At 46.8% G+C, this 20,935-nt stretch overlaps 1 protein-coding gene across 1 annotated transcript in view; it reads right to left on the bottom strand.

Annotated features, from left to right (window-relative positions):
- The window catches only part of EXT1 (exostosin glycosyltransferase 1), a 261,124-nt gene extending 249,552 nt beyond the window's left edge, over positions 1–11,572 (bottom strand). Inside the window, exon 1 of the mRNA XM_066578521.1 lies at positions 9,978–11,572. Coding sequence (XP_066434618.1) covers positions 9,978–10,924 — 947 coding nt within the window. The 5' untranslated portion in view covers positions 10,925–11,572. The remainder of the gene's footprint in view (positions 1–9,977) is intronic.
- Positions 11,573–20,935: the final 9,363 nt, after the last annotated feature.

Raw genomic sequence — 20,935 nt, 5'->3', positions numbered from 1 at the left:
CTCCCCCCCCCCCCCCCCCCCTCCAAAAAGAAAAAAAAAATCTATTTTCTAGAAACATCTAAGGTGTCTAGCTTGGAGAGGTTTATGGTACCTGCAATGTTCACAAGACCTATGAAGAAGAAAGTTAAGACTGGACATGGTGCAAAGACACACAACAAAATCTGCACTTAAAGGGGTCATTCCACGAAAGGTCTTGCCGGTTGTGTAGACACTAGTTGCAGCTCGGCCTGACGTGAATGGCAGCAGCTGGTTACGCATGCACACCATTTACTTCAATGGGACCACCGAAGAGCACCAACTTGGCCATGTACACTGGTCCTACCAAAGTTAATGGATCAGTGGTGCACATGGCAACCACTGCCATTCATGTCAGACTGAACTGCTACTAGGGCATCTGCATGACAGATAAAACCTGTGGTTAGAGAACCCTTTATAGAGTTGTCCAAGAATGCAACAAATTTGCCACCATCTGTGCAACTTGTGAAAAATCCAACCAAGGTTGGGTGAATTCATCTCCAGACCGAAAGGCACGAGAATGGAGTTGTAGATTAATGCCACATTAAGTCTGACAGGAACAGTGTAAAGTTCTACCCCAAGTTTGTGGTCACGACCCCCCTCCTACTCGAATCTAGAGATGGATTTACCTGTCCCAGTTGGGTTTCACACAGGTTTAACGGATGGTGGCCGTTTTCTTGAATTCCTAGACAACCCCTTTAAAGCAGTTGTCCCACAAAATGAAATTATCCTCCTTCCACACCAATCATGAAGATGGGGCTCCTAAGGTCCTTGAATGGATGGAGGTGTGGTCACACACGCGCAGCGCCATACCACTCATTTCAATGGGACTGCCGGTGATTAGTTTAATCACTCCGACATCTCCGGTAGTCCCAATGAAACAAATGCAGCAGCAGAGCACACACAGAACAAGTGCTCCATTCATTGCGGGACCTTTGAGCCCCCGCTCTTGGACATCTCCCAGTGATCAGATCGTTATCCCCCATCGACAGAAATAACTTTATTTTGTGGGAGACCCCCTTGCGGTGCTTATAGTTCAGGTAATGTGGAGTCCGGTAAGCCTCTTTGTATACTGACCCGGTGACACAGCCAGCTTGACTCTTTTTCGAAGACTGTGCGCGTGCAGTCCCTCAAAGATGAACGGGGAGTGCGTATGCCCAGCCTTCTGCAAAGAGTCTAGCTGTTGCGCATGCGCTGACTTCGCTAAGGGAGATTGCAGGAATGGGGAGCGGGTAAGTAGAAGAAGCTCGCCCGATTCCATATTACCTAAACTGTAAGCATGCCAGTGCTTGGGCCGGCTTTACATAAGCGCATGCGTTTCTGCAGAATGAACAATGGTTTTTTTTGTACATGCCTTGGTGTATTTTTACTGTATCATTGCGCCCGCAAGGCATGCTCATTTGCGTGCGGCAAACAAAGACGCCCTGATTTAAATGGCTAATTAAGCTTAATGCATTCTAGATGTGTTCTTTTTTTCCCAACGGAATTATGCAGTATCACACGCAACTCTTCGCGTATGCATTTAACACCCGCCTCATTGACCTATGGGACGTGAATATGCAAAAAAATAAAACGTTCTACTTTTTTGCGCAACTGAATATGGGTATGTGAACGAACCCTTTGAAATTTACGGGTTCAATTCTCTGCCTATATCACGCGCGAATACGCCCATGTGAAGCCAGCCATGTAGTTTGCCAGCTTCCCTTTAAGTTCCGCTTGCCTATTTCTGTGGTTGAGGATCACGTACTCAATTTGCTACAGATTTAGGTTGTAGATTCCAATGCGGTTTTCCAGCTTAAAAGTCCGTAATGAAATTTCGCAAAACGCACAAACAAATTAAGTGGAAATTCGCTTCACGCACAAGTTGTAGGATTTCATTTTGCCTACCATTGTATTCCATGGCATACATTTATGCGTAGAAATCCACCACGTGCGATTCCAGCCCAAGTCTAGACTTGTGTACAGCTGCTGGGGAGGACAGGGATCATTGTGACCAGTGGAGTTCAGGTTCCTGACAACTGCGCTCCACTCCAAACCGTTCCTAAACCCATCTAACGTTCTAACATGGCAGGGCAATAAAACGTATTGTGTAACGCCGCAGCTGTGCGGTTTAGTGAGCGAAACGTAATCTTCTAGAATTTCCAAAAAGTTAATATTTTATTGGTGCTTTGTTCAAACAATTCTAATAAAGTAATAAAATAAGTTGAACACTATAAAAACACAGGGCATGCTGGGAGCTGTAGTTTCCAAAAAGCAGAAGAACTCCAGGTTCCAGACCTCCGCTGTAGACTATAACCGTGCTGTGACCCTTTTTAGTTTTTTTCTTCCTCCTCCACAGCAGTTCAGAGAAATATTTTCCATGGCAGAAACACCCATCAGGTAGCAGCGAGAGGTGAGGCTTTACATCAAGCCTGGACAGACCCCAGGAGGCAGCCATCCAATTAACTCCAAGAATTTCCGCAGGAATGTTCTTTCTCTGATGTCGTAGGAACGTCTTCCCCGGCTATCTGGTGCCGCGAGATGTTATTGGCTCTCATATCCCACACAGAAAGATTCCGTTAAATAGAAAAATCTGTTAAGCCAGGCATGCCCATTTAAATATTGATTATTTAATATTAGTACCGTAATCCAATAAAAGGAGCCAGGGGCAAATGACGGTCTAATGCGTAGAAGCACGACTCAATTTCCCCACCGACAAATGACGTGGCCGAATTTCAATGCCCAGTCATGTTGTTCCCCAAGATATAAACCACTGCCAGAGCTGTATGGCTACAAGTTTCCACTCTTAGGCCCGACGACCCTATCTTCTGCACCATCCGTTTCACGTATGGAGTGCAAAACTGTGTCCCGGCCTGACCAAGGGTCTTCGAACCCAAACTCAAGACATCATATGTGCATATGATGCTCCAAGTTCAAGTCCAGAGACCCGCGGTCAGGCCAAGACACGCTCTTACACTCCGTACGTGAAACGGATGGTGCTGACAATAGGGTTGTACCAGAACTCGCTTTATCCTCAAAAAAGGGAATAATTTTCTGATCGGCGAGACCCCCACCACCCATCTCGAGAACGCCGCCTCCTCCTCACTGCAGATTTATTGCACCCCCTGCACCAAGGAAACCAAATGGAGTTAATTTTTAACGGGACTGCGGAGATAGCCGAGCGGCAAGGGCTCAAGTATTTCCATCAGCCTCATTGAAACGAATGGAGCACAGACCATGCATGCTTGGCCAGCCCTCCATTTATTCTGAAATCACTGCGGGCTGGGGAAGGGGGTGGTGGGGTGTGGCAGTGACAGAGGGAGACATAGGACCCTTATTTTAGAGATTGGTGTGGATCTCAGCGGTGAGACCGCCACCAATCAGAAAGTTGATACTTATCCTACGTTTATGGGATAACTCAATCTTTATACAACCCTTTTAACCCCCGAATCTTCCGCCAAGTTGAATTCAAGTGTATGGAGGATTCAGGGAAGACAGTTGTCAGGCAAACGATCGTTTAACCGGCAGTTAGTAAATGTGAACGAGCAGCCTTCGTTTCAGATGCTTCCATAAAGTCTGCTCAGAAGGCCTTCACATGATGCTTCCACCATGATAGTTCAGGACTTCTTCCTGATCACAATGAATCATGGGCTCATCTCCAAAAGATCATGGGGTTTTCCCAAACCACCCATCTAAAGATATTACTGGTGGAGACATGAACAAAGGCGCTGCTGTACTCCACCAAGCACCGCGCTCCTAAGTTTTTGGACTTGGCAATCTCGGAATCTGCTGCTGGAATCAATGGATCTACAACAAAATCTAAGAAGAATCTAAAGAGTTACAAGTGGATTTTACCCCCTCATTTGAAGAAGGGGGGGGGGGGGGGTCTGCAATTAAATTCTTCAGTAGAAGCGGACACACTGTTTTAAACTCCATACCACAGGTCAATTTATTGACAGGATTTCTCGTGATCCGCACTGCTGTTGCTGTAAAATGCTGCAGATTTCCCACATGAGCAGCCGCAGCATTTCTGCCAAGTACGAACGCACCCACAGAGTAGATTCCATCATGTATTCCTATTGCGGGGAATCCGCAACACATACACGGTTTAAATTTCTGTGCGTCGTTTTTTATGTGATGAGGATCTTCATCAAAAACTTCAATGCCAACCTGAAATTCAGCACTAAAATCCTCAACCGTAATCTCACCACCAGCTTTCGCCGATTCTTACACCACATGTGAATCCAGCGGTAGGACGGGGCAAATCCCCTTTAACACAGTGTTTTAAGCATTGATCAGTTTTGGCATCCCTAAAGTTGGCCATGTAATTTAGAGTAGGGCCGGGTAGGCCAACCATCAAATGTCTACCGGAGGTTTGACTCATGTTTATTTGGCAGATGTCAAGAAAACACGGATCGGGCATGTTGAATTTCAACATGCCCGATCCTTTTGCTTTCAAGCAGAAATAGATGCCACGAGGTATCCAGGTACCCTTTCACTACTGAAGGCACATGGATGTTGAGCCACACGAAACATGCACCTGTACAGGGAAAGGGGGTTTAAGAGGAATAGCTTCATCAGCCAGAGCATTTGGCTGGTGGCTATTGAAAGTGTATAGGCATCTTAAAAGAGGCAAGTTATTCCGTATCCACAGTATAAGAAATAACTTGCTAATAGGTCTGGGTCCGGCCACTGGGACTTCCGCAAATTCAGGGGGGTTTTTTGGCGCTTCCCTAAATTTTAACAGCAGTGTCCGCTCATCCGGCCACTACTCCATTCACTTCAACAGCCGGAGATAGGTGAGCACTATAACTTGGTTATCTTCAGAAGTTCTCATTGAAGTGAATAGAACAGCCATCACTGTCAAAATCTAGGGACACGCTGGAGGAGAAACCTCTGGATCGGTGGGGATCCCAGCAGTTGGAACTCCACCATACAGCAAGTCATGCCCTATCCATATAACTTTCTGAGATGCAAATATCCCTTTAAGACCAGGATTACACAATAAAGCAGACGTAAGATCCAGCACACAGCAGTGGCAGCTGATGCACTGAGACGAGCATGCAGACACGAGTTTTAAAAGTAGTCAGACCAAACAAATTGCGATATACTTATCTGACCACTATGGAGACATTCCCACATTAGCAGTCACCAGCTGTGTACAATGACATGATATCCATGTGACACGGAGGAGAGACTGCCGACCGTGCCGTCTCATCATGCAGGACAGACAGTCACACGGACGTCACACCATCACATACAGTGGGTAAACCAGGAGTGGGGCCAATGGCACCCTACAAAAATAAAATAAGGACCATTATTACAAAATGTGCTTTCCCATCATCTGGCCTTTAAAACTGAAGCACTAGCGCTTCATTTCCCATTTACACAGGGTCTAGTCATAAAGTCCGACCCAGCGCCATCTCTCAGTCCTGGTGTCCTATATTGAAATAAGGCCAATTTCACATCTGCATTGGAACCTCCGGCCGGAGGATCGGTCACAGATCTGGCTCAAATTACTGGAAGAAAAATCGCAGCATGCAGAGCTATTTTTCTATCCAAAAGCCGGACAGCTGGGCAGAAAGTAGTCAAACCCCATACTAGTCAATAGGGTCTGCCCGGTGCCGATTCAGAGATGTCCAGAGATGGAGCCGCGCCACCACAGGAATTCCCCTTTCCTGCTCCTTGAACTGAGCAGGAAAGCGGAACCCCGAAGGCTCCAAATAATGGATTTCAATTTCGTATTGTGGGCCTTGTAAAAGAGAGGAAAAGCCAATTGCAAAGTTGAAGAGTAACATGCGAGAAGCAGAAATCCACTATCCAGGTCTCTCTATGTCCAGTGGGACCGCAGGTGTGACTAAAGTAAGGAAAGTGTACTCAAAGTGGCCTCCTCCTGCTACGAAGGGGCAGATCTTCAAGGAAGCCAACCCCACTTATCTGCAGGAGATTCAGGTACCGATCTGCGTTGAGTCGTTGGAATGAACATGGGTCCAAGAAAACACCAAATTACAACCTGCACGATCACGCTGAAGTTTGCAGTCTTCTGAATGGGCCGTGTTCTTACTACAGTGTTTCCTGGAAAATAAGGCACTGACATTTTTTTTTCCCCAAAAGAGGCACTGTCTTATTTTCAGGGGGTGTCTTGTAATACCTAGTAGCCGGCGTTCGGGTCTCTCGAGCTGGTCTCCGGCACTGCTGCAGGCTTCCATGTAGTCCTCAGTGATGACAGCATTTCTTCCTGGTGGCGGGGCTTGAATACTCTGCCTCCAGCAAGCGATTGCTCTGATTGGCTGATGCGGCGCTCAATGAACTAATCACAGCTAATCACTGAATTACGTCATTGAATAGCTGTGAACGGTTAATAGAGCGCGGACGCAGCGCTCGATGAATCAGAGCAATCCCTTGCTGGAGGCAGGGTATTCAAGACCTGCTACCAGGAAGAAATGCTCTGTCACCGCTGAAGACTACATGGAAGTCTACAGCAGTGCTGCAGCCCAGCTCATATTTTTTCCCTGTAGTGTAGCTGGGGCTTACTTTTGCATGAGGGCTTATATTTCACACCCCTCCCCCCAAATAAATAAATCAGGGTGGGGCTTATTATCAGGGTAGGTCTTATTTCCAGGAACAACTGTAGTAATTTGCATTGCCTTTTGATTGTGCCATGCTCTTTCTAGTAATTTACATTGTCTTCTGATTGGGCTGTGCTCTTACTAGTAATTTGCATTGCATCTGCACTTGGAATTGGCGCTTTGCCGTTCACTAAAAGTCCTGCAATGATCCCGTCAACCCTGGACTGCACTGTTGAAAGGCTCCATACATGTATCATAGCAGGAGGCCACTTCCAGTCCACTTTCCTTACTTTAGTCGTAGCGGCGTTCCCGCAGGATTTAGACGCAGAAAGCGGATTTCTGCTTCGCACATGTTACTCTTCCAATTTGAAGTTGGGTTCTATTCTTTCTCTTTTGCAGGGGCCACAACACAGAATTGAAGTCCAGGGCCCGGAGCACCACACTATGATGTAGCACATCCGTGCCTTTGTATTCAAGTACGCTATTGTTATTTCTAGATAGGACACCAGTATCCCGATCTAGCAGTGGATCACTTTTTTGACTTCCCCCTGTATAGCACCAACATATTCTGCAGCACAGTACAGACATTGCTGCAATTCACATACATGCAAGGATTCGTATAGATGTGAACCCTGTGCATATCCCGGCGAGTAGAAATCAGTCAGCATGATACATATGGAAACAGTCAAGAAAGAGACAGATTCTTGCGTCACTCACAGCGGCCGACCCAACCACTCCACGCTCCTGGTGCCGTGAATGTGCTCAGGCTTGTATCTCACATCAAAAGCAGCGCTCCTCTCTGAAGATACCTGGTTCGTGTTACAGGAACTGATCTTTCAACATCCCTCTCGCTCCCCCGTTGGGTATACTTGGCTGATGCCACATCTGTGCGTTACAGCACCAATTCCCTGATCCTTTGTCAGATATATCCAGAGTGAAGGAACCCTCGGGACGCGGCACAATATGGTACGGAAACGGTCGGTTTAAATTACGACCCAGTCTAAACCAGTTTAACACCTTCAGCCACAAGGCACCAAACTCAGGGCATAAAATGGGCATTATGAACTGGCACAACATAGATTCCAAACAAGACCAACTAAGTAACGTTCATGAGTGCCAGTATGAAACTAAATGGAACTCCCATATATAGCAATGTTCCTCCTCATCTGTGAATAGAATGCCAGAACTACAGTAAAGACTGACACGCTAAGAGAAAAAAATAAATAAAAAAGTAGTAATAGGTGGAGAATATAACTATTGATCTTTTAGCAATAGGGGGTGGCGAGGACCCTATAATGACAACCGGTACCCATTTTTACTAGGATATGGTAACGTCACATAGGAGGATAGTATAGTTTAGGAAGTGAAAGTGATATTACAACATATAAAGCAGATAACACACAAAGGTCAATTTACCTTGTAACTAGAGCCATCCACCCACATTAACATCAAAGACTCAGCCACCGATTAGGTTACCCACTTTTATGGCACGGCAATAATGAAGTCCAAGCGATACTACAGGCAGGTGCTGGAAGAATTAGGAGACACCAAATAGTATCAAGTCCCCCCCTTCCATAAACCCTTTACAGGAAACACTACAATTACCTTCCTAGGCTTCCAGAGGGAAGGTTTTTATTTATGCGTAATGCCTGCATTATCAGAGCGACTAATGTGTCTGATCAATTAAAGCAGATTACATTCCTTGAGGTTTGCCTCGTTTTTATGACGATAGCCCAACACGCCGTAAATTGCCCGATGATGGAGTCGATATCCTCGTAGACTAAAATATAGATCTGTAGAGTAGGCAAAAGGCGAAGAGCGGTTTTTTTTTATTTATTTGCATCAACGGTAACATGCAAAGCTCTTAGGAACCGTTCGAGGATGGGAAGCGATTTTCATAAAGCAACAGTAACAGTAGAAAGGCAAAATATAAAAAACGGAGAGGAAGGGGTATTCTAAATGCCAATAGAAGTGTCGCCATCCTGTTCTCCACCTGTCATGATGCCCTAACCCAGATCTGAAAGTCCAGAGATAAGAGGCAAGCAGTATATTAGATTACAGGATGTTTATGGAAACAATGTAGCAAAGTCATAAACAAGCAACACTGTAACAAACTCAACTGTGGAGGATCTTAACAAGTGACAGAAGCAATTGACATCAAAGTGAGCGGGAACACAAGCCCTCACACCTGCAGTTACAGTTCTACTACCACCTCCATTCAAGAGGACGCCAAACAGCATGGCTTGTACTGCTACACCATTAACTCTTCATTAGCCAAGGCAAGTTCTTGTAAACTACACTTGCAAACACAGCAGCGCTCATCAGGTACCAGGAAAGTTGCATTTTGCAACTACTGAAAGAAGCATTCACACCTGCAGTTACAGCACTACTACCACCAGCTGGCATGAAGACACTACTCTACTACTCTTCATCATCCATGGGCAGCCTCCTGCAGACTAGGCTCCCAAATGTGCAGCGCTCCAGTTACAATGCGAGTTGTAGTTTTGCAACCGGTCAAAAAAAGCGTTCACACCTGCAGTTACAGAACTACTACTACCACTGTCCGTGACAGCATGGCTTATATTGCCACTCAATTAACTCTTACTTATCCAGGAGAAGCGTCTTACAGACTAGTCTTGCAAACATGCAACTTTCCAGCTGTAGCAAAATTGTAACCCATCAAGCACAATGGGAGTTGCAGTTTTGCAGCCACTGTAGTTACAGCGCTACCACCACCATTCATGAAGATGCCAAACATTATTAACCCTTACTTATCCAGCTTCTTGCAGAGTAGTCTTGCAAACGAGTTGCAGTTTTGCAACAGCTACAACTCATCAACATGATGGGAGTTACAGTTTCACACATTCACACCTGCAGTTACAGTACTACTAAAAGCATCCATAAAGACGCCAAATGCAGCATGGCTTGTATGGTCACATGATTAACTCTTGATTATCCATGGGCAGCATCTTAAAGACTTGTCTTGCATATGTGCAGCTCTCCAGTTGTTGCAAAACTGCAGCTCTCATGAAGAATGATGGGAGCTGCATTTTTTTTAACCACTAAAGAGCCGCGTTGTACAAGCTATGTTATACAATAAGCAACCTATACAGGCATCATCCAGACCCAAGCAGCAGTGCAATTGTATACGGTTAATCGCCATCGCCTGGAAGACCCTATATAGCACAGTGCAAAGGTCAAGCTCAGCTCCTGGTAACAAGCATTCCTTCAAGAGATGAGCAGGGAGCCCATTGCAATATACACTTCAAGACACAACAAGCAAGCAACAGAATCAATAGTGGAAGTCGATGAAGGACCTCTGTTAGGGCAGAAGATGGGATACTATACCTGACCACTGTATAAAAAGAAAACAGAGATGGGGAGGGTTGATGGTTTCCTACCCAAACCACTTACTTCTCATATTCTGCGTTGTCTTTATCACAACGGGAGTCCTTGTGCTTCTGCCAGTCTTTTCCATGCTTACAAGTGGTCAGGAGGACCACATCCTCCCCATTATGAACATGATATAAGGCATTCCTGGTGTCGGAACCTATCCCCGTCAGGTATCGTTTCCCTTTGAACACCAACATGTACTTCCTAATAGGAGGGATAGTGTTAAATCTCAGAAATCCCTTCTCCCCCCCTGTCCTGGGATGATCCTTAGAAAATAGTGGGATGGAAACGTCAAAGTTGGGCCTGAAGTTGTCCGTGCTGATGCTGGCCTTGGCCAACATGGCCTGGCCGATATCGAAGCCAACGTCCTCGGTGTAGTCCGGCCAGGTTCCGGAGTATAAATTAAAAATTAAATGATTTCTACCATTGTTCCACAGGTGTAAGTTCTGGACTTTCGATTTAAGGTTGTGCACATATTGGGGGGACAACTGGTCCCGGTCTAGAGTGTCCAGGCTGAGGACGAACAAGCAAGCCTGGCTAGGGTCCGAAGTGTAGTACCTAGAGCCCTCGATGGCCGATAAGATATTTTGGTAACTTTCGGAGATCTTGTCCCCTTTCTGTTGAGGGTAAGTGTAGACCTTGAAGCCATTCCTCTTGCACAAGGAGAAGTCAAAGCAAGACTCCATGCGGCACTTCTTGCCCTTGTAGATACTAGTGTTGGCATCTCTCTTCTGTCTAGGAGAACCCTGACTGTTAAAGTTCTCGCTCTCCGCCTGATCCCATTGGATAAAGGGGAGCAAAGGGTCAGGGAAACGAGGCCACGGGTGTTCCGCACCCCTCGGCGCCACTTGATCCCCATGGTCATCCCTAGTCCTGGATGTCCTAAACTGCAACCCCCCAAGATAGAAGAGCAGGACAAGACAAAAGCCGGCAGAGACCAGGGTGAAGTAGCGTTTTTTGGCCTGCATGTGTCCGATCGGGTTCAGGCTGGTGGTCGCAGATAAACACAAAAGCCCCCAAACTTTCCCAGTCCACACTCTCAGCTCCACTCCGCCATCTTCCTAAGTGGAAAGATGTCAAACTCTCTTCTCCCACCTTCTGCTTGTTCCTTTCCCCAAGCCTCGGGCTGATCCAGCGCATGTGGGCGATTGATTTAACTTTCTCCCCTTCTCATCCTTTGTGATCGATCGATCAATGAAGATCTTGCAATCTTTAGATGCAATCTGCACAGCAGGGCGCTTTGTTCTGGACCTTCTTCCCCGATCAACTCCAGGGAGACACCGGATGCTTCATGGGCAGCGGCTGAGCCGGGCACTTCATCAACTTTACCGGGGCTCAGCATCCAGCAGGCGAGGGGTTAAGGCTGGAGATCCCCCCGATCGCGCCCGTCCCCCCCACCTCAGTGTCTCACAGGTGTGCACCGGAGCCCGGTAACCGGACGAATCCCTGCATGTCTCTGCATCGCCGGGGTCCGTCCTAGCGCGCGCTGCGATGGAACGTTCGGCGGCCGCGCAGGGTTCTAGGAGTCGCCGGGGTTCTAGGCTGCTCGCTCTCCACTAGTCTCACACATTCCATTCCCCGCACGACAGCTTGTGACCTCATCTATCCACGCACCCTGCTCTCCCATTGGGTGTGCGTCACATCCGTGCCGGGAGGGGCTTCCGCTGCACCCAGCCGGCCTCCTCCTCGCTAGACACCGCGGGGGATACTGGCGATCTCTTGCACGCTGCTGGGACTTGTAGTTCCATTCTGCTTGGAGCTGCATGCAAGGAATTGCGGGGAATGCTGGGACTTGTAGTTCCCTTCTGCTTGGAGCTGCTTGCAAGGAATTGTGGGGAGTGCTGGGACTTGTAGTCCCTCCAGTGCATGGGCTCATTCATAGGAATGCATTTAGGCAGCACACGCCAAAAAAAAAAAAAATCATTTCAATGGCTTTGTGCATTCATTTACGCCAAAAAAGTCGCATTCGCTATTTTCGTGCGCGCAAAAATGGCTCATTAAACTAAATAAACGGGATCGTCATTTAAAATCAACGGGAGCGCAAAAAATCATATAATAGGCGGATGTTTCGCACAAACGCCCGCGGGAAGCGGCCTATGATTGATGTTTCCAGCTTTATTACGGCTTATGCGTACAAACGCATTTGCGAGGCGTATTGCACACGCAAAAAAGCCCATGTAACACGCGGTAAACGTACAATCGTGTGCGTAGAAACGCAGCGCCCGTGTGAATTCGGCTTCTGATTATGTTTTCAGTTCTATTAGGGCTTATGCATATGATCGCATTTGCGCTGCGTAGTACGCGTGCAAAATTTGCGTGCAATGCGCAGTAGATATAACCCATTAGTTTTAATAGATAGTAGTCACGTGCGTTTCAGTCATGCATTAAACGCCGCAGAATGTTCTACTATTGTGGATATTGCGCACGAATACGCAGTGAATAGAACCCATCGATCTCACTGGGCTCGTTCGCTCGAGCGTATTTTTTTAAAGTGCAAAAAAATGCGCACCATGTTCTATTTTCGTGTGCATTATGCGCGAACACAGCACATATAAAGCTGGGCTCACGCGGCCGTGTTTGCTGCGGGTCGAACGTGAGCACGCAGTTAAGTACGCAATCAATGCATACACCATCTTGGCGCGTATTAGGCGCCAGCATAGAATGCACTGTGATTTCTTTTGTGCGCGCATTTAACGCGACTCATGTGAGCGGCACGGTTAAAGTCTATAAAGTTTGCTAATGGGGTATTAGGTGCACAAAAATTGCGCGGGTAATTCACAGCGAGCCTACGGTCATTTGAGCTCGGCTTTATACTGAAACCAATAAGAGCATGCTTACGTGTTTTTTTGCGTGCACCAAAAATACCGTAAAATACGCACACGTGCAAAAACTCCATGCCCAGCGTGCAAATACGGAGCGCAAATGCGCATGTCAATACCCCTACGCCAGTGTGAGGCCAGCCTTAGGGCTTATTTACATAAATGTATTTGCGCAGTAATAGGTGCGGTCACGTGTTTTTTCTGCGCACATTTCGGTCATGCAGAAAAGCGCAGCATGTGATATTTTCGTGCATATTGCGCACGAACATAGCAGATATTAAACGTATTTACCCGTATATTCACGCGAGATTTGTGCGAATACAATATTGCTACTTGGAACAGCATGCGATTTTCACGTGCGCGAGCAGTGATGCGATGTAAGAACCGCATTGCGTCACACGTATAATCGCAGGTTAGAGGGCGCTATCATACTCGTCCGTTTAGGTACGGCATAAAGATTTGCGGTATTTTTTTACGGTTACCATGGTTACATGCAATAAAAACGGATCTCACTCGCATGAAGTGAGTGCAATCCGTTTTTTTAATCACACCCATTAACATGAATGGCAGATTTTACAAATACGCACTTGTACGCTGATATACGCATGCGGTGGTGTGAACCCGGCCTTAGAGTATGTCGCATCTCGTAGATCAGCTCCAGGGCTTGCTGAAACCTGTAGTTCCCCCTTGCAGGGAATGTTCAGATTAGTATCTAATGTAGGATTTTGCATTCACATCAAACTCTACTGGGACTTGTAGTTCTACAACCAAGAGCCACTGCTGCTGCAGAACCTCCCCAGCTGATGTCCAAGTGTTACATTCTAACAGCTCTTGAATGAAGCCTTCCGGATATCAAATGGACTTGCTGAGCCTTGTAGTACCTCCAAAGTATGATTGATGCTTTCAGGTCTGAGTATGTTAGGACGTGCTGGATCTTGTAGATCAGCTCCAGGGAATGCTGAAACTTGTAGTGCCCCATTACCAGGAATGTTGGGACTAGCAGTTCTGTAACACAAGAGATTTGATTTTACACCCATATTAAACTTTACTGGGACTTGTAGTTCTACAACAAAGGCCACAGCTGCTGCAGAACCGCAGATGTGACAGGGTTACACTGTGGGTGTAGGACAAGGGTCTCGCTATAAGGAAATGTTGGGAGTTGTAGTTACATTACACTCTGCTGGGACTTCTAGTCCCATTCTCAGATATCCACCATTGTAGTACTGTATATAGGATTTCTTTGTATCTCCATGCTGGGAGTTGTAGTTGCCCTATGGTGGAACTAGTAATTTTCTGCACTACTGTAGACGATGGATTTTGTATCCTCATTACAATTTACTGGGACTTGTAGTTCTACAACCAATAGTCGCAACTGCTGCAGAACCTCTGATGTGACGGGATTACACTGTAACAGTTGAAACCTGCTGCTGCGGGCCAAAAAGAATCTCGCTGGCAGACTATGTTGGGAGTTGTAGTTCGATAATGCTCTGCTGGCACTTGTAGTTCTATGATTACATATCCTGGGGAGCTGTATAGACCTTCTTTGGAGCTTAAAATGATGCGAATTGTAGTCCCATTACACGGGCTGCTGAGTGTTGTAGTACCTCTAGAAAATGAATGGCGCATTTTAGCTCCACTAGAATCTGTTGCGGCATGCTGGATCTTGTAGTTCTGCTTCTGGGAAAATTACTGCCCCATTAGACAATTTTCAGACTTACTGCTGGATCTTACAGGCTTTGCTGGGGCTTGTAGTGCCATTTGTATAGACTAAGATATGATGTTGGGATATACTAGGGTCATTAGAGTATGCTGGGACTTGTAGTTGCACTTAGTGCTGTACAGCCCTCGATCTGTCTTGTTTCTGGAGTGTATAATGATCCGACAGGTGATTTACTATACCATGAGCTCCAGAACTCTCCAGGCACTGAAGCCTCCCGGGTACTGACGTCATTCTGCCTCCTGGCGGCCACTATGTGTACTGCACATGTGATAAGCATCCTACAGTTACTGGGCAGTGGAGATGAGCCCCACAGATAGCAAATATCACCAGTAATTATCCTTCAGGCCAATTCCTGTCTGATAATATCATGACTGTAGTTTTCAGTTGCAGTGCCTGCCATCATACATAATGACTCCCTGGAAGGCTCCTTTTACACTGCACCATTCTTGTTTGCACGAGCGGGTGACACCATCACCAGCTCTTTTGCACCACTTCATCCTGCATAGACAGGCAAATCCATTGTCCAAAAAGGATCGCTCGGTGTTCACGTTCCCCATGTGAAACACTGAATGATTGCTGTTAAAACGGAGCAACGAATCAACAATGACTTTTAGTCCCGCAGAAACCGAACAAGCAGCGCACGATCCTCGCTCAGTTGTTGGCTCGTGTTTAGGCTGAACAACTATTGTTCACTTCCACTCGTATGAACGATAATAATTGTCCTGTGTACACGCACCCCGACGGAGAGGCGCTCCTCACCAGTGGAGGGACAGTCCCTATTTAGGATCCAGGTCTCTTTGCCCTCTTGTCTCTTTAAGCTCTCTTTTTTTTACCTGTAACATAGTTTGCATTAATAAACTTCCCATGTTGCTCTAAAACTATCTGTATGCTTCCTAACTCCATAAGACCCACATTTGTATATTATTCCGCCATCCGGTCTAAGTTGTAAGGACTGGATGTTCGCGGGTCCATCGTGCCCACACCGCCGGCCCTGTCACACGTGCTGCTGCTGTGCGGCACAGGGGGGCCCCGGTCCTCGTCACCTCCCCTGGCCGCCGAGCTCCTCCTCGCCACCGGGTTGCTAGGTACGCGGTGGGTGTTGCTCCACGTCGCGTCCTCGGTATCATAGCAACCAGACATGTGTCTCCTTCCCTGCCTCCTTCAGGGCTGGGTGGGTTCCCCAGTGCTGCTGGGTGCACCCAGCTGCTGTCAGACTCCCCACCCCAATCAGCTGCTGGGGCGGGAGCTCTGACAGCATTTAAACCTGCTTGTGTCTGCAGACCAGTGCCAGTGTTAGTTTGGTTCTCCTGCTACACCAGCGTATGTCCTGTTTTTGACTCCTGATATTGACTCTCTGCTTTTGACCTGACGTTGCCTTTGCCTGACCCTCTTGTACCGTGTACCCTCTCGTTGCTGACTCTCCTTGCTGTTGTTTGTCCCAGTGTCTGTCCGTTTGTTAGTCCCAGTGTTCCCTTTTTTTAGTGAGTGTAGGGACCGTTGCCCAGTTGTCGCCCTGGGTCTTAGCCCAATGGGGGAAAGTAGGTAGGGACAGGGGTTGCGGGTATTTTCAGGGACTTCCAGTTTTCTGGACCCCGAGTCCTGACATAAGTTGGATCTTAAAATATTCTATATTCTGATGATTTTTCTGCTAATGTTTTAATAAAAACTATTGAAGCATATAGATCCAGAGGGAAAGGGGATCCACACAGAGAACCGTAAGCGTCGCTCTTTGACTGTCCAAAAAGTTGGGAGGTAAAGAAAGGCCATACTTGATGGGGTCGTATCTAAATCACAAGTTATTGGCTGATCTGCTGACACCCCTGCCGATATGAAGAATGGGACTCCGGTGTCCTTCTCTCCTGTCACTGTGGTGGGCGCTTCTCTCCTCACAGTGAGGTCACTCTGAATGGAGCTTGGCCGAGATGCGTGGTCAGTGCTTCATTTATTTCAATGGGAGTGACTGAAATACCCGAGCGACCAGCGTTCCATTCAGTCTCCTGCTCCCTGCAGTGACTCCCGTTCTTGTGATTAGCCAGGATCGGAACGATGAGACCCCCCACCGATTGGCAAGTTATGGATAGGGTATAACTTGATATTCTGGTACAACCCCTTTAAGATATGTCATATTTTCATTGGAGGGTCAAACGCATGTCGCTGGTATCTGTTGTATGACGGGTTCAGCTCTGTGTCTTTACTTCCATTATAAACTGAAGCTACAGTGCATATGTAAACAGAGGAGGGTATTAATGGGAAACTGATCACATTTGCAGACAACACAAAGCTAGGAGGGATAGCTAACACGAGGGAAGAGAGAAGATTCCAAAAGATCTAGAAAAGCTTGAACAGTGGGCAGCGACTAATAGAATGGTATTTAACAAGGAGAAATGCAGAGTCCTACATCTGGGCAAGAAAAATGAAAAAAGCACATACAGAATGGGAGGAATAGAGCTAAGCAGCAGCACATGTGAAAAAGACTTTGTTATACTAATAGATCATAGACTGAACATGAGTCAACAGTGTGATGCAGCAGCCAAAAAGGCAAACACAATTCTGGGATGTATTAAGAGAAGCATAGAGTCTAGATCACGTGAAGTCATTATCCCCCTCTACTCTTCCTTAGTCAGATCTCATCTGGAATACTGTGTCCAGTTCTGGGCACCCCACTTTAAAAAAGACATTGACAAACTGGAGCAAGTTTACAGAAGAGTTACTAAGATGGTGAGTGGTCTGCAAATCATGTCCTATAGGGAAAGGTTAAAGGATCTGGGAATGTTTAGCTTGCAAAAAAGAAGGCTGAGAGGAGACTTAATAGCGGTCTACAAATATCTGAAGGGCTGTCACAGTGCAGAAGGATCAGCCCTATTCTCATTTGCACAAGGAAAGACTAGAAGCAATGGGATGAAACTGAAAGGGAGGAGACACAGTCTAGATATTAGAAAAAACTTTCTGACAGTGAGGGTGATCAATGAGTGGAACAGGTTGCCACGGGAGGTGGTGAGTTCTCCTTCAATGAAAGTGTTCAAAGGCTGGACAAATATCTGTCTGGGATGATTTGGTAAATTCTGCACTGAGCAGGGGGTTAGAGGTCCATTCCAACTGTACCATTCTATGAGTCTATGAGAGGTTAAGGCCGCTCTCACACAGGAAGCTTTTTACTGCGATTAGCACTGTGTCTCGAGTGTGGCACTAACCGCGGTACAACGCCGCCATTGATTTCAATGGGGCCTTGCAGACCAGGCGTCGATTTCCAAGAGCTGTCTGCTCTATTTTCACGTGTTTTAACTCATTTTAATGCACCCCATCACAATGCATTAAGCAACGCTGTAACATTCATTACAAAATGCAGCACGAAATCTCGGTAAAATGCAGTTTCGCGTGGCGTTTTCTGAACGCATGTGTTAGAACAGCCTAAGGCTGCCGTCTCACATGGCAGAATTGCTGCGGGCATTCCACAATCGAATATCCCAGCAATTCCGCAAGAATTCCACAGTGGACAAATCCGCTCCAAAATGGTGTGGATTTGGCAACGTTTTTACTCACAAAATTCAACAGCTGCTTTTCCTTGTGGAAGCTGCAGGGAAGTATTTCTTGGCAGGGGAAGTGCAATGTTATACTCTCACTGTTGGAAAAAAAGAATCCAGCACTTAGAAGGAGTTGTCCTTTTGCTGCAAAACGTAGCATGCAGCTACATCTCATGAAAATAGATAAACTGATGTGGTGTGATTAGATGAACGGTCTTGTCACCTGAGGCCCTAAAACTGGTTCCACCCTTGGCCTATAAAACACTCTCAGAGGCTCCTTGTGTGTAGTGGTCTCTTCTTCCACTTGTGTATAGCTTGTTGACCACTAGACGCCTCTACAACGCAGAGAAGAGATTACACCCCGTTACCAGAGTCTGACAGGGGCGCATTATTGGGATGTGAGAAGCTGGATGGTCGTATCGATGAATTGTCCACCACCAGCCGTTCTGACCAGACTGTTAGGAGGTGCTGGGACCAGTGGATGTGTGAGGGCACACAAGGTGACCAGGAGCAAGACCTCTTTGACTGACCAGCAGTAGAGAGGATCGTTTGACTATCCGAGAAGCATGAGCTGCTCCAGCTGTTTCACAGTAACCATCCAGAGACAGGTGGCACCATTGTTACACCCCTGTGTCGGTCGGAAGCATTTCCAGGCATTTGGCTGAAGGACATTTGGTCTCACGGTGCCCATTACTGGTACTGACCCTGACACCCACCCACTATCACCTTTGTTTGTAGTGGTGTTATGAATGACAAAACTTGACTGCTACGGAGTGGAACCAGGTTGTCTTCACCAACGAATACAGGTTTAGTTTAGCGCACAGACGATGGCTGTGTTCTTGTCTGGAGACCTCGGGGTGAGCGCCTCAATCCTGCCTTTGCTGTGGAGTAACACCCTCTCCCCTGCTGGTGCAGAGGTCCAGGGTCAACACACTTGACAACTCAGCAGTATGTTCAGGACATCCTGCAGCCACATGTCACACTTCCATGGCTGCTTGGTCCCCAGATTCATCACCAATAGAACATGTATGGGAACATCTGGGACACCAACTTCAACAGCCTATGAGTTTGCACGACTTAGAGGCTCAGTTACAGCAAAGGTGGACCTATATACTGTGGAATACCATACGGAACCTGTATGCCTCCATGCCTACCCGTATTTCATCTTTCATAAGCTAGAGGCGCCCAACAGTGTACTAAAGCTTCCATGCTCTCTTGTATCGCATCTCGCATCTAATCTACAGGCGGTATAACAGGGTGCTAGAGCCTCCATGCCTGCCTGTATCACATCTTGTATCCAAGCCAGAGGCGGTACAACAGGATACTAGAGCCTCCATGCCCGCCCGTATCACATCTTGTATCGAAGCTAAAGGCGGTATCACAGAGTACTAGAGCCCCGATGCCCGCCCATATCACATCTTGTATCTAAGCAAAAGGTGGTACAATGGGGTACTAGAGCCTCCATGCCCGCCTGTATCACATCTTGCATCCAAGCTAGACGTGGTACAACAGGATACTAGAGCCTCCATGCCTGCCTGTATCACACCTTGTATCCAAGCTAGACGTGGTACAACAGGATACTAGAGCCTCCATGCCTGCCTGTATCACATCTTGTATCCAAGCTAGAGGTGGTACAATAGGGTACTACAGCCTCCATGCCTGCCTGTATCACACCTTGTATCCAAGCTAGACGTGGTACAACAGGATACTAGAGCCTCCATGCCTGCCTGTATCACATCTTGTATCCAAGCTAGACGTGGTACAATGGGGTACTAGATCCTCCATGCCTGCCCGTATCACATTTTGTATCCAAGCTAGAGATGGTACAATGGGGTACTAGAGCCTCCATGCCCGCCCATATCACATCTTGTATCCAAGCTAGAGGCAGTACAACGGGGTGCTAGAGCCTCTCTTTTTGACAATGAGTGTATGATGCCCATTCAAATGAATGACTATCTTTGTATTACAAGGAAAGCTCCAATCCGCCAGAACAGGAGCTACTCTCACTCCATAGAGGGGAGTTCTGATCGTGAGACCCTACTCTATTACACCTGTATGCTCTAAAAGGGAAAACCCCTTTAAAGGGAACATGTCATGTTGGTGCTCATAGGATAGGTCCTGTTGAGTCCAGTTGCGTAATGTTTTAGTTACTGGGCTCCCCGTTTCCGTGCTGTCAGCGCTCAGTCAGTCTGTATGACTCTTCATTTAGTCCATGTGTGCACACTCCACTGTTCTCTATGGGAGTGCATGGACTGAATGAAAAGAGTCACATTGAAAGACGAAGCACTGACTTCACAGGTCACAGCATAGGAATGGGAAGTCCACTAAGTATAAACATTGCACCCCTGGACTCACCAGGACCTGTCCTGTAACTTAATTTATGGTGTTTATAGGAGGTGACAGGCTCCTCTTAACATCCACAAGAGTCAGATTTAGGTTTTTTTCCATTGACCCGAGTTGGGGTGTTTGGGTCTACTGGATCCATATGATAACAGGGTGCTCTCATCACAGACACCATTTCATTTCAATGTCTCTCTCCATAGTCAACCCCATCTATGACGTCCGTACACCATATTTCTCCATGTTTTGACATCTGTATGATAGCTGAGAGACCCGGAACTCCTGTGGTTTTACTGAAACAATCTTAGATCCCCATGAAAGACTTATGATGATCAAAATTCAGTTCTTTATTTTTAATTAATTTTATTGAACAAAAAAGGAAAGGCGCGGAAAACAGCATATCCAATGCTCAAACATATACATTGCATATACAGATACACTGAATAGAAAAAGCCCCTCTATGCTGTAATAACAGAACATCTCAAATGTATAGCGTCAGATTGTTACGCAAAAGTAACAGTCTTAAGAGCCTGGATTGATGGGCCGAGTGTCGGGCAAACGATGCCCAACACTTGTCCC

Source organism: Eleutherodactylus coqui, chromosome 9 (genome assembly GCF_035609145.1).
Source record: "Eleutherodactylus coqui strain aEleCoq1 chromosome 9, aEleCoq1.hap1, whole genome shotgun sequence".
Taxonomy (NCBI): Eukaryota; Metazoa; Chordata; class Amphibia; order Anura; family Eleutherodactylidae; genus Eleutherodactylus; species Eleutherodactylus coqui.
Note: the sequence above shows the minus strand (reverse complement) of the source record. Positions and strands in the feature narration are given on the sequence as shown.